We start from the raw sequence: 12258 nt of genomic DNA, 5'->3' as shown, positions 1-12258 counted from the left end.
ATACAAGAGACACACACAGCAGTAATGTGGTTGTGTTAAAAGCAATATACCCTAGCAGCTGGGTACTGTGGAGAGATTGCTCCCCCCGTTGAGCTGCAGTCTACATGCAAAACTGCTGCTGTCCGTCAGGTCGCAAGCTCTGGACAACTCCTAATTTTAGTTTGCAAGACACAAACCTGAACCCTGTCCTCCCTCTTTTTCTCTCTCTCTCCCCCCCTCCCTCTCTCACTATCTTTTTCATTGTCTTAGAGTTTGCACACAGAGTCTGTGCTGAAAGTCTGAAACATTGCGATAAGATAAAGCCCTAAAGTGCCTGAGTGCTCAGCAATATAAGAACAAGCTGAATTCCTGAGCCGCAACACACAAGGTCAAAATGTATCCCCTGCTTTCTGAGCGGATAGACACGAACCACAATGAGACTATGACAAATATTAAATGTTTGTAAGTTAGATCTGAGTATATGTTAAATCAGTTCTGTGCTTGACTTTCAGGCAGTGCTTAATTGTTTGACGTAATTCACCCAATTTCAAAGAGACATTAGATCCTCCTCCATGGCATAGTACCCATGGCCTCCATTACACTGTGAAATGACAGAGCAGTGAGTGGGTGGGATGCAATCTGTGTAGGAACTCAAATGAGTTTGTAATCATTTATTTAGGTGGCGTGTAGGACGACATGTTTATTGACTCCAAGCTGTGGAATGGAAAGCTTTTATTGTGTTTTCGCTGAGTCGAGTTGAGTGTGTAGCATTAGCGGAGAGTCTCCCAGTGCTCCACGAACAGGCTGTTTATTGATGTCTCTGCAGCTCCACACGAAAAAACCAAACACACAACCATCCCCCCCCGCCGTAATTAACCTGCACTAAATGCTCCGCGTCCGTGTTCGTGTCCAGTGGCGTAATAAATTGTCCTCTACAAAGAGTGTTGACACGACGTTGGTGTGACTCTCTGGACGTGTTGGTGCGCTTGTTCGCCTCCTAAATGTCACCCCCACCCCCCCTGTTCACAATCCAGAGCAGGATTAAGAGCTCCGCTCTAGTTTCAGAACCCCCCACCACCACCACACACGCACACACACACACACACACACACACACACACACACCACACACACACACACACACACACACACACACACACACACACACACACACACACACACACACACACACACACACACACACACACACACACACACACACACACTGCGTCCCTTTAGGAGTCATTAATTGAGGTGGCATACCTTTGGGCTCATGTTACAAAGCCCCAACGTGTTGTGTGACGTAAAACAAAGAGGGGGCCAATGTTTGAGCAAACATGAACATGGTGTTATGTGTTGGAGACATGGCACTGTGTTGGTCATGCCAAGAGCAGTTGGATGGCACTGAACTGTATCTCTATCAAACTTTGATATGCTCTTCACTGAGAAAGACACATAATCACACATAATTCAAAATAGGTAGGACTGTCGTATTCACCCAGTAGCCACTTTTTAAAGCATTGTTTCATATACCATTGGTCAGGTAATGACAAGGCTATCTCAGGAAATTACACCCGGCAGTGGAGAACGAGGCTCCACAGATTACTGTGGGAAACAGTCACTGGGTTCAACCTGTTAATTGGCAGATGTAGCCTGGCAACAGCCTTGTGATAGGACCACCACACACTGGGGTGGAAGACTTCAGTGAACAACATGTCCTCCTCTGAAAGAGAACACAAACACTATAGCTAACCCTGGATAAGATCTGGACCAGTTGTTAGATCTGGTCTAGATCACTTGGCTGGACTAGATCTATTCTATCCATGCTGATCCATGCAGTCTGTGCTGAACCCATCCGTTTCCCAGGATCTGAACTTACGACATTGAGGTCACCGGACACATCAACCCCATAGACAGAAAAGCATCAAATGCTGAGACAGAAGGCGTTCAGTCAGTGGGATGTGATGAATACAAATGGCCAAATGCAGCCAAATGCAGCCTGCACGAGCACGACCGGCGGAAAGGGTCCTGTGAATGCTTGTCTGCTGACACTGCTGCTGATTCCTTTAATATTTTGCACACATTGACTGTCACCATGGTGATGAACCCTGTTCTGTGATTATCTCCATTTTGTCGGTTTCGTTGCACACAATGTGGCAACGAGAAATAAATGATCATGCTGTTCATTTGGGGTGCTGTTCATTTTGGGTTGTTGTGAAAAATCAGAATGGTGTATTCTTTGTTTATCACATGCAGTTAGTGCCCCATGCATTCGTTCAATATCAGGCAATTTTTTTTAAACGTTCACAAAAAAAAAGCGAGCAAACAAACCATATCCACTGTTAGTTTTCCTTGCTCAGTCAAATGTCTGTCCAAGTGATGTTTCCTCATTGAGGATTCATCACCATGTCTGCTAATTCTTTCCCATTTTTTGAATAAGGCTAATTGTGCATTTGGAGTGTGTTGTGATGCCATCTTCTGTCCACATCGATCCTGGTTAAGTGAGATGTGAAGCGGGCAGCTTGTCTCGTTTAGCACAGAGTGTTTTTATTGATTTGCATGCGTTTGCAAGAAATCCCCCGAGACGGTTTGTGTGTGTGTGTCTCTCTCTCTGTGTGTGTGTGTGTGTGTGTGTGTGTAACGCTTTAGCGACTGCTGACTATACGAGCTGGCCAGAAAGAGGGGCAGCACATTCTCCCGTCGCTTTGTCCACACAGTAATGATTTATCAATAAAATGAAATGGTCGGGAAGGGGGAAAAAAAGACACGAATGGCAGAAAAACCTAATAAGCCAAATGTGTTTTCTCAATCCCAGGCATTGGATTTTGATCAGGATATGGCTTGGGCCTGCAAGGTCTCTAATTATTTTCGCTCTCATTTGATGGATTAGCTTCCAGTGACAGGCGTTTCTGTGAGCTTGACAGAGTGTGTGCGCGTGTACCAGTTAATTAGACTGTGTGCCGCAAACAGCATATGATGCCGCTGGTGTGAGCCTGCATTAAAATAAACAGCTGTGATTTAACACAAACAGGACCATATTCAAATTGATGCAAGCGCGGGTGGCACTGCCGACTGCACACCGCGTGTTCATCTTACTTCACATAACTCAGACACTGTCCAGATCCTTCTTCCCCACTGTATGTGACTGTATGTGAACGTGAGCGTGGTGATATTTGTATGCATGAGATGGGAGAGCTGGTAATAGCCAATGCATCAAATATGGAGATGTTTGGTGTCACAATGCTAATGGACACTGGAGAGATGGGACTCGGGGGCTGGGTGCTGCAGACTGGTGCTGAAGCTGTGCGGAGAGGAACTGATGTCACTTTCAGGTTGCTGTTCATCACAGTTCCAGCATCCCCAATCACTCCCTCAGTTACTGTGACATCACAGCTCCAGACAGATTCCCAATGGATAATTCATGTGATGTGAGCTGCTCTCTCTCTCTCTCTCTATCTCTCTCTTCCTCTTCCATCTCTTGCTCCCACATTTTTCTCTCTCTCTCTCTCTCCCTCTTTCTCTCTCTCTCTCTCTTTCTCTCTCTCTCCCCTCCCCCTCAGCACCTTCTTTCTCTCTTTATCACACTCCCTCTCTCTGCCCCTCTCTCCCTCCACCCCCTTCTCTCTATCTCTCCCTCTTTCTTTCTCTCTGGAGATATTAATAAGGCGAGGGGAAAAGGTAAAGAGGGGAGATGTAATGGAACATTTGCAGTGTTTTCACTTTGGAAGTAGGCATCCCTCCATTTCTTTTGCTCTTTCCTTTCTCACCCCCTCTCTGACAGAGCCTATAGCATCTGTGGGATGTACTGAGCTTTTGCCCTCCCTCTCTCTTGTTCTCTCTCTTTTATTGCTTGAGGCTGTGAGTGACGTCACAGAGAGAGTGGCCAAGGGGGAGAGAGAGAGAGAGAGATTGAGAGTGTCAGAGAGAAAAAGAGAGGGGGTTGGTGTGAGAGAGAGGAAGAGAGCAAGCGTGTGTGTGAGAGAAAGAGAGAAGAGGAGGAGCGTGAGAAAGAGAGAGAGAGAGAGGCAAGGAACAGAGAGAGAAAGGGAGTCTGCAAGTGCGGGCGGCATATTTTCCCTCTGCTTTTGTCCTGATGCCGGTAAGCTTCCCCCGTCCCACCCTCCTCTTGGTTCTGACCTCGGTTCCCCGCTGTGGGTCCCCCTCCTGGCCAGCGATGCTCTTTTCTCCGCTCTGGAGCCTCTGCCTCCACCACACCACCAGCACTAGCACCACCACCATCACCAGCAGCAGCAGCAGCAGCAGCTGAACCTGAGGCTGGGGCTCCTTTTGTTCCCCCTTCCCCCCCGTGGAGGAGGATGCGCGTGGCTGAGGGATGCCGAGAGCGAGATCATCTGCTCCCACACCTGACGCTCACTGGGGCTCATGCCCAGCATCTACTGGAGGGATTCACACAAGAATCAGTGGACCATTTCTGAAGCGGGCTGGACTCTTTTATTCCTAATATTCCTAATTTAGTCATTTGATTCCTTAAACAAAACAAAACCAACAAACCCATGAAATGTGGTTTAGTTTGCTGGAGTAAAAAGGTCAATCTCTTGAGGTGTTAACCATCAAGCTACCAACAGGTGCCCCATTGATCTTATTCTGCACATTTTGGACTTGATGAAATCATGAAGAAGATCTGGTCAAAGAAAAGGTTCCAGGTGAGTAAAGAGTTCCTTGTGTTCTCCTCACACTCTTTTCTTAATGCCAGCTTCCTATCGCCGTGTCTAGACAGCATAAGGTCACCTGTCAGGAACTGCATATCATTGACACACTTCCCACAGCCAAACACCAAACACCAGAGAGGATCTAGTTTACCAGCCATGTTTGACCGATATTTCCTGACTGTACGAGCTGTAGCCTGTAGACAAACAGTTGTGTGGTTGTCAGAGAATTGGTGTTGCTGCGCAGTTGCCTAAAATTATTAAAGGCTTCTACATCAGTGAAATCAGTGATATTGGGAGTTCTTCTGGGGCCATTTTTATGTCTTGTTGCCAGGGTAGCAGAGCAGCACGCGCCTCAACTGCTGGAAATGGTGGGGTGACCAAATAAATGAAATAAAAAAAAGAGATAGGAAAAAAAGAAGGAAAGAGGAGGCAGAGAGGAGAGATTATCTACCGACTGCGCAGTCATTCCCGGAGTGATGAAATACACAACAGTGCCGCGGCAACATGAAGCTACGGTAAACTAGCGCCGTCTGCCACCGGGACTCGGCACCATACAGGCGCTCGCTCATGACAGGATGCTCCGAGGAGGGAGCACAGTAGGTGGATTAATCTAGGAATCCTTAGGGTTGAAACTTGTTTAAGGGAAGCCTGTGCCTTTAATTTGCACATATTTAAATTCATTTTATTTCAATCAATAACACCTTCTAAGATATATCTATCTGGTGTATAGAACATATACTAAACAACAGGGGGTTTTAATTTACAAATGTTTTATTTCATTATATAAATCAATGACACATTTTCTAAGACATACTCATCTGATCTATGTGATGATATTATCCATTATGTAATGTGTTCTAAAGTGAGTTTTCGTTTTCTTGCAGAAAACTGGCCACTCCAACCGGACCTTTGGGAGATTTACTCATGGTGTGTGTAGGTTTATACCTCAGGTTAGGTGATTACTGTAGTCATGGACAAAGCTGTCTTTAATACCTCAGGTTAGGTGATTACTGTAGTCATGGGCAAAGCTGTCTTTTATTCCTCAGGTTTTATGATTACTGTAGTCATGGACAAAGCTGTCTTTTATTCCTCAGGTTAGATGGCTACTGTAGTCATGGGCAAAGCTATCTTTTCCTACCTCAAGTTTTATGATTACTGTAGTCATGGGCAAAGCTGACAGGATGGCAATGTGTTTGACAGATGCATGTTCAGTATGATCTTGTGTAGCAACAGCTCTTAATTGAAGCAATGACTGCGCAGTGTTGCGTAGGACCTGGACACCGGTGATGTAGAAACCCTTTAAAGACTTGTTATGTTTGATTAGGTATAGGTTAATCTTATCAGTTTTAGTAATTCCTTGTGTTCATTTGAAATAAATAAGTGATTGTCTTTTGAATATTTGGGCTTGAAGTATTATTTCCATGGGTGTGTATAAGCCACTGTAGCCTATAACTGTCTCTTTTATAATTTAAAGTCAGTAGACTGATACAAAGTGAAGCCATGAAATTGCTTGTCATAATCCAAGAAAGCTGTGTGCACTGTCAGGTTGATCTTGGGTGTGTATATTTTAGTGGAGCTTGGTTATGTGCGAATATGGGTCTGCATGTGTTTTTGTGTGTACGTGTATTTGTTTGTATTTGGATCGGATAGGTTGTGTAAAGAATGCGCTTGTGTGTGTGTATGTGTGTGTGTGTGTGTGTGTGTGTGTGTGTGTGTGTGTGTGTGTGTGTGTGTGTGTGTGTGTGTGTGTGTGTCAGACTAAGACACTGGTTTCTATGGTAACTGTGCTTCTCTGTTTACTCCTTTTTTGCTGCCACTATGGAAGTGAAGTTTTCCGCTCCTGCAGGAAGCAAACCTCTGGTAAAAAAAAACCCAAATAAAACAAAAGAAAACATCTTTTACTGCTGCACTTCTTTCATCCGACTGATCTCCAGTCTCCCATTCCCCTTTTCATTCCCTCATTCAGAGTATTAAAAATGCAAAAATATGCTCTAGATGTCTTTCATATCCTGTTTCATATGCAGATTAGTCCTCTAATAAGGCAGCCGTAAGCACTCAAGGAAGGCTTTTTCTGTCTTCATATTTGAAGAGAAATACTGTGGTGTATTTCATAACGGCCTCTGTGCACCGGCATACTGTAGGTAGGGCAGTGTGGCGTAGGCTGTGAAATGAGTTTTGACGTTTGTGCGTCAGCATTGTCTTGTGAGCACTGCTGAGAAAGAAAACATTAGTCATCGCACACATGCTGTATTCTCATCTGCCAAGCAAACTCACTTTTGGAAAAGCAAGCTGCTTCGGTGCTCACCCCTGTTATATTTCATGTCAGTCTATTTGCAGTGTTGTTTTGAAGAGGCTTGATGGAGAGGGGCTGGATGGCAAAGGGGTTGGGGGTTGGGGGGGGGGGGGGGGAGGGGGCGGAGAGGGTGAATCATGGTCCTCTAATGCACCTGGATGCCACCTGTTCAGCTTATCTGCCCCCTATCCTCAGTCATGTCGGCATGAAATGTGATTAGGGATGCTGTGTTTAATGTCATTTGGCCCCTTGCTCTTCCTCCTCCTCCTCCTCCTCCTCCTCCTCCTCCTCTCCAGACTCAGAGAATACCGAGGATGAGACGGCGGAGGCGCAGGTCCCCATGGAGACCAGAGAGCGAGGCAAAGGAGCGCAGGGCCAGACAGGTAATTATCTGTCTGTCTGTCGAAGTGTCTGTCTGTGCTTACCTGTGCTCTTGACAGAGACTCAGACACAGTTTTATGTCCTTCTCCTAATGAAAATATAAAGTACATTGCTTTAATTTTGTTAAATGTTATCTGATTTTATATGAAGATATTTCATAGTCAAATAGGTTTAAATGTCCTCAAGATATATATGTCAATGTGAATTGTTTGGGGAAACCGTATCCGTACACAAGGAGAGGACCACAGTCACTTAACAGCTTGGCCAATGCTTTTAGGAAGGAGAAGCCAGTATTAACTTTGATGAGGCTTTTGAAATGTCTGGTTTTACACCTCTCCAGTCCTCTCTCATGAAAAAAAACTACACAGATGCATAAAGAAGTCACCAGTCTAATTATAGAACCTGAGGAGTTCACGAGTAACACAAATCAAATTCATGTGCTGTCATCGGTTGCCGTGTAGCACACACACACATCACTGTTCACACTCTCTAGAGTTTTATGTTGGCACGGTAACAGTGATAATGACAGCTCTAAAGGAGCAAACAGAACGGGAAGGAATGGGAATATTTTTTTTTGCTGTTCAGCCAAACTGATTGATTCAACATTTGTTCTCGCCTCTGGCAAACAAAGCTGCCCACACTTAATGTTTATTCAGATTCAGAGCAAAACAGGACTCCCCGAGTGGGCATATTGTGTTAGTTTTTAACCACTGTTTGTTCTCATTCTGGCGGAATACTAATTGTGTTGATGAAAATGTAAACTCAAGAATTTCTAGTCTCCAATCCAACGTTATTCAACAGTGGCTGCTCAAAGTGTTTATGTTCATGTCTTAGGTATTCAATTCAATTACTTTCCAACCTACACTGCAGCTATGTGGCAGTGTAGCTATGTGGTGACATTGTGCAGTGTGTATGTTTTACACAACAGTATTTGTGTGTTTGTATTCATCTCTTTAGGTATGAAGATGGCTGACCGCACATTGGATCCTTATGGTCACGACCCCAGAGGTGTCCAGGACCCCGTGGTGGGGAGGGAGGTGTTCCCCCTCGGCTCCAGACCCCCCGGCCTGGCAGACCCATCTCAGCCTGGCAGGCAAGCACACCTGGGGGGTGTAGAGAGCCCCCCCGTCAGGCACCTGGGCGTGGAGGCCCTGCTGCGGGCATCCCAGGCCAGTGTGGCCCGGCCCTCGTGGGAGTCGGAGGAAAGCACGTCGCTAGGCAGCGATTACTGTGGCAGCATGTTTAGCCTCTACGGAGGAAGGACTTTGAATATACATCCTTGAGAGCAGGGGCAGAGGGGACACAACAACAAAAATGACCAAAAAAACAAAACAGGCCCATTTACAATTACACTGACTGACAGGAGTCTATACAAACCCCAAAATCTAGTGACTTTTTAGTTTTCCATTCATTTGTTTTAGTTGACATTCGTCATCAGTTATTTCTCAATACCTTTACTTTGAAAACCCATGCTTTCCTTTGACTCCATCCTTGTTTAAGGGATTCCATCTTTGAATGAGGTTATTTGTGTAACCATTCATAAACATTTTATAGATACTTTATAACAGTTTATCTGACAAGAAGTAAGACTAAGACAGTGTATCTGTCTATGATATAAATAGCTGTAGTCTTATGTCATATTATGTATTGTGACATATATATAAAGTGTTATTTATAATATGTAATATGCATTAAATGTTTACGAATAGTTACAAAAGTGAACCAGAAAGTAAATTAATTTAAAATTTCTTGGAGTGTTTGCATGTCACTGTTTTTCGGTTGCTGTGACATGGCATGTTTCTTTCAATGATCACGCATGTTTTATATAGTTTATATGATCAGTAAAGATTAAAGTGCCTATTTTTTTTCATAGTCACATTAACAGAAACATCATTCTAAACGTATCTGTATCCGAAGTGACCGATACCCATTGTCAACATTAGATCTTAATGTTGAATTTCACCAAAAGATTGCTCTGTGCACCCACAAACTGATATCCCCCAGTCTCCCTCTCTAACATGCATCCTTAATGGTGTGGCCTCAACCTCCACCAACCCAACCTTTCCCCCCCCTGGAAGACCATTGCCCTAACCATACATTTTCCCCAACTGCCCACATTCCAGGAACCAAGTGGACACCCTTTTAAAGGTCAACACCCCCAGTGTTCAGTCCCCACTGGGTCAAACACAACAGTGTTCCTCCGTGACATCCCCCCTGCCTGGTTCTGATGAACCTGGACCCGACGCATCGTTGCCCAGCGACAGTGGCCAACAGCAGAACTTGGGTGGCCCCATGACCCACCAGGAGATCATTGATGTTAAGGCGAAAGCGAAAAGCTCCAAGTCCTACGCGTCCTCCCAGAGCAGTGACTCTCAGGATTCACGCAGAGACTCTATGACCTGCCAGACCCCGACACTCTCTCGAAGCGGCTCCAGGATCATCGACAAGGTACGAGCCTTCGAGGAGCGCAGGCACAGCGTAAACGTCCCGAAGGGGTCGGCATCAGGTCGCTCCTGGATGAAGTTCGGGCGAGCGGCATCCATCGACTCAGACGACCGGAGCAAACAGACAGGAGCCACAAAAGACAAAGCGACATCAGACGTGGCTCTGAAGAGGTCATTCTTCAAGCAGAAGGCATCTTCGCTGGAGGAGAGTAGCAGCAGCAGCAGCAGCAGAAGCTATGCTCAGAAGGTCCAGAATTTTCAGAGTAAATTCACAGAGGAGCTCCACCGAATCAAACATCTTGTCGGGAGGCCCAGCCTGAAAAAGGCTATGTCCACAGAACAGCTCTGCGAGACAGACAAGCAGTTCCTGGGCAAACTTGAGCCTATCCCACCCGAGGTCGTTCAGAAACTTCAGGATCGGGAGAAAAGGCTTGAAACGAAGGCTGCAGAGCCTGATAAAGTAGAGCTGCCACCACAGAACTCAGTCAGAATACAAAGTGATCTTCAAAGAGGAACAGAGGAGAAACAGCCTCTGAAGGAGCAAGATCCATCACGCTCTGTAAGATCTAAGACACAGACTGGAAAAGACACACTGATCAGAAAAACAGAGACAGATAGAGGAGGCGAAGCCAAGCCTCGGATATTCCCAGCGATCAACTTACCAGGCCAGAGTTCGCCCAGACTGCCACGCAAGAGTTCATCCAGAGAATCCCCAACCCCGTCAATTCCCCAGCCCCTCAAAGAAATGGCACCAAAGCAGGAGACTGAACAGCCAGTTGCCAAGAAAGAACGGAAATCTACGAGCCCTCATATACAGAAGGCGTCCACACCAACAAAAGAGGTGCCGGTCCAGCCACCTCTGAAGCCCTCACGGCTGGCCAGCTCAGTGCCTGCACCTGTCTCAACATCTCAGAGGGCCAAGGAGGAGACTGCACCTGTCTCAACATCTCAGAGGGCCAAGGAGGAGACTGCACCTGTCCCAACATCTCAGAGGGCCAAGGAGGAGACTGCACCTGTCTCAACATCTCAGAGAGCCAAGGGGGAGAAACTACAAAGAGGGCCCTCCCTGGGGTTGAAACTGACCATCCCCACCATTGTTGTTCAGGATGAAACCATGGAAGAGGAGGATGAGGAAGAAGAAGATAGGATAGACCAAAGGAGAACAAGAAGAGAAGGAAGGAAGGGGAGAAACCAGAGAAGTCGGGGGAAGACACATCACAGTCGTCCAACATCACCAGAACAAGGTGAGACAACCTATTTGTGGTGAATAATGATACGTGTGAAGTGAAACACTAGGGTGTCTGAAGGTTGTGCTAAAATTATCCCTTGCTGCCCTTTGCGTGCACAAAATTTTGAACAAAACGTCCCCAACTGTTCGTCTCAGTCAGAAGAGAAATAGGTCAGGCTGTTTCTTTTGTGTTTGTGGGTAACTAGGTAGTTATCATTCAAGAAACTATGCTACTATAATCTCATGGCAACAAAACCTATAACACCACTATTTTTGTCTTTGTGCTTATTTATAACTTTCTTAAAATTTGCTTTAGATGCAATGTACTAAATTGATTTCAGTTTATTTTAATCCAATATCAATGTTAAGTGTTTTCAATAAATGCACTTCTCAAATAAGTACACATTTTTACAAATTCATATTTATCATATAAAAACACACATTTTGTTGGTTACTTCACTCAGTTTGGTTCCATTCAGCTTTAATGGTCGGGAGATATGTGGGTCAGCTATGTGATTTGTCTGGGTTTGTAGGTATTTTGGTATTAGCATAATTTCAAACACAGATGAGTCTTTAATTAATTTGAACTGAACTGAACCTACCTTTAGTTCAAATAGGTTCAGTTCAGTTCAAATCACAGTTCAGATATGTATTTCAGGTGGCTCGATTCAGACACATATGATATGACCCAGTTCAATTCAGTATCTCTCCTATACCACTTGACAAGAGGCCACCGAGCACACACATACTTCACCACACACACTTCACCGGTCTCCTAATATAAACAAGTGACGCATTTCTCTGGCTGCCACCATCCAGCGGACTCCTCCGATGACTCCTACATGTCAGCCGAGGAGACCCCAGCGGAGGCTCCCCACTTCCAGACTCCTCTGAGGGACGCGGAGGCCTGCACTGGGGCCGAGGTGCAGCTCAAGTGCGTCATCGCTGGAAGCCCCCTCCCACAAGGCAAGCTGTCAGACAGGATCACAGCTGCATTCCTTGCCATGCCTTCACTCTAAATATAGCACGCCTGGTACTCGGGTTGAAGAATATTATTGTATCGAATCGCACGTCATTATGGGTATAATAATAGTTTTACGTTTTTCTGATCCATTGAATATTAGAATCCTAAATTCTTATTTTTGTAATTATATTTAAATTCTTATTTGATAATACGTTTATTTCCATTGAAAAAATGATCCTGACTGCTTCAACGAGAATATAAAACAAATGAAAAAGATCAGAACAGAAAAATGTCCAGCTA

The 12258-nt window shown here is 45.2% G+C and overlaps 1 protein-coding gene across 5 annotated transcripts in view; it reads left to right on the top strand.

Annotated features, from left to right (window-relative positions):
* spega (striated muscle enriched protein kinase a) overlaps positions 1–12258 on the top strand; it is a 46535-nt gene that overhangs the window by 6754 nt on the left and 27523 nt on the right. For 3 of the 5 annotated variants that reach the window (XM_031559055.2, XM_031559058.2, XM_031559057.2), the window contains exons 3-6: positions 7238–7324; positions 8280–8415; positions 9446–11010; positions 11814–11960. In XM_031559055.2, coding sequence (XP_031414915.1) covers positions 7238–7324; positions 8280–8415; positions 9446–11010; positions 11814–11960 — 1935 coding nt within the window. Of the gene's footprint in view, positions 1–3955; positions 4643–4979; positions 5164–5532; positions 5576–6478; positions 6509–7237; positions 7325–8279; positions 8416–9445; positions 11011–11813; positions 11961–12258 lie in introns of those variants that run through there. The other 2 variants (XM_042702940.1, XM_031559056.2) reach the window with 2 other exon arrangements.

The sequence above is a fragment of the Clupea harengus genome, chromosome 21 (genome assembly GCF_900700415.2).
Source record: "Clupea harengus chromosome 21, Ch_v2.0.2, whole genome shotgun sequence".
NCBI lineage: Eukaryota > Metazoa > Chordata > Actinopteri > Clupeiformes > Clupeidae > Clupea > Clupea harengus.
This window is presented reverse-complemented; position numbering and strand designations above follow the sequence as displayed.